We start from the raw sequence: 1,253 nt of genomic DNA on the forward strand, positions 1-1,253 counted from the left end.
ATCTTATTTTTATTGAAAATTAATATATTATCTATATATATTATAATAAATTTATCTAAGAAGTCTATAAGAATCTTATTAATAAGATATTAAAAAACTACTGGTCTATTTATAAATCTGAATAATAATATTTAATATTTAAAAATTTTATAACAGATTTAGAAAATAGTTAAATCTTTAGATTTAAAATTTATATAAATACAGTGGAAATCTTAGTAAATATTAAATTTTATAAATATCTTTATATTTTAGAGACAGTTTATTATTTTATTAATTAAAAAAATAAAATAAAGATTCTTATAAATTAAAATATTAAATTTCTGATAATTAATATACAGATATAATCTTTTTCCAGATTTTTTTACTATTAAAATAAGAGAAGTAAATAAAATTATATTAAATATAATAAATTCTTTTTTCAGATTTTTAATAATATAATCATGGGTAGTTTTAAATTCTTTTAAAATTATTTTATAAAAAGAAACTATTTCTAATAGATTATTTTTTTTTAGTTAAATATAATAATTATAGAATCAGGAAATAGATAAAATATCTAATTTTTTTTTAAAGAAAATATTTATTAAATTATAATAATATTTAAAAAAAGTCTGCTTTATCTTTTTTTTCTTAATTAATTTAAATATTTTATAATAAAAATTTATTTTCTCTGTAATAGTCTTCTTAATTATACTTAAAAATATAATAAATATTTCTGATTTAGAATTCTGAAGATATCTATAAAAAATAATAATTTTAATAAAAATTATTTTAATTTTTTTTAAAATATTTCTTTCCTGGGGGCTCTGGAGAACTTTAAAAATTTAATATTAAAAATTTTAATTTATCAGATTTCAGTATATTTTAACTAGAATCTCTTATAATATATTTTAATAAATTTAAAATATTTCAGGTTTTATTTTAAAAGAGAATATTTATAATAAAATATTAATTATTTTTTAGAAATTATAATTTTATTAGATAGTATCTTACTAATAATTTTAATTAATTTAATATTATAATAAAATATTCTAGAAAATTTATTATAGTAGTCCAGCCTTGACTTTATCTTATAAAAAAAGATAATTAAATTATACTAGCTTACTTTACTAGTAATTTAATAAAATTTTTTATTTTATAAATTATATTTATTCCAGAATAATATCATGGCAGTCTAATTTAAATATCAGAAATAATATATTATAGAACTAGTATCTATTAATTATAAATATAAATTAAATAATATAAATTAAAAA

The 1,253-nt window shown here is 12.4% G+C and overlaps 1 protein-coding gene across 1 annotated transcript; it reads right to left on the reverse strand.

The window, feature by feature from the left end:
* Positions 1-248: 248 nt before the first annotated feature.
* On the reverse strand, positions 249-512 carry BO79DRAFT_154810 (uncharacterized protein; the record flags this gene model as incomplete). Its single annotated transcript, XM_025678761.1, has 1 exon — positions 249-512. A coding segment is annotated over one exon (264 nt), but the record flags the coding sequence as incomplete, so codon positions are not given.
* Positions 513-1,253: the final 741 nt, after the last annotated feature.

Source organism: Aspergillus costaricaensis, assembly GCF_003184835.1.
Source record: "Aspergillus costaricaensis CBS 115574 unplaced genomic scaffold BO79scaffold_28, whole genome shotgun sequence".
Lineage (NCBI taxonomy): Eukaryota > Fungi > Ascomycota > Eurotiomycetes > Eurotiales > Aspergillaceae > Aspergillus > Aspergillus costaricensis.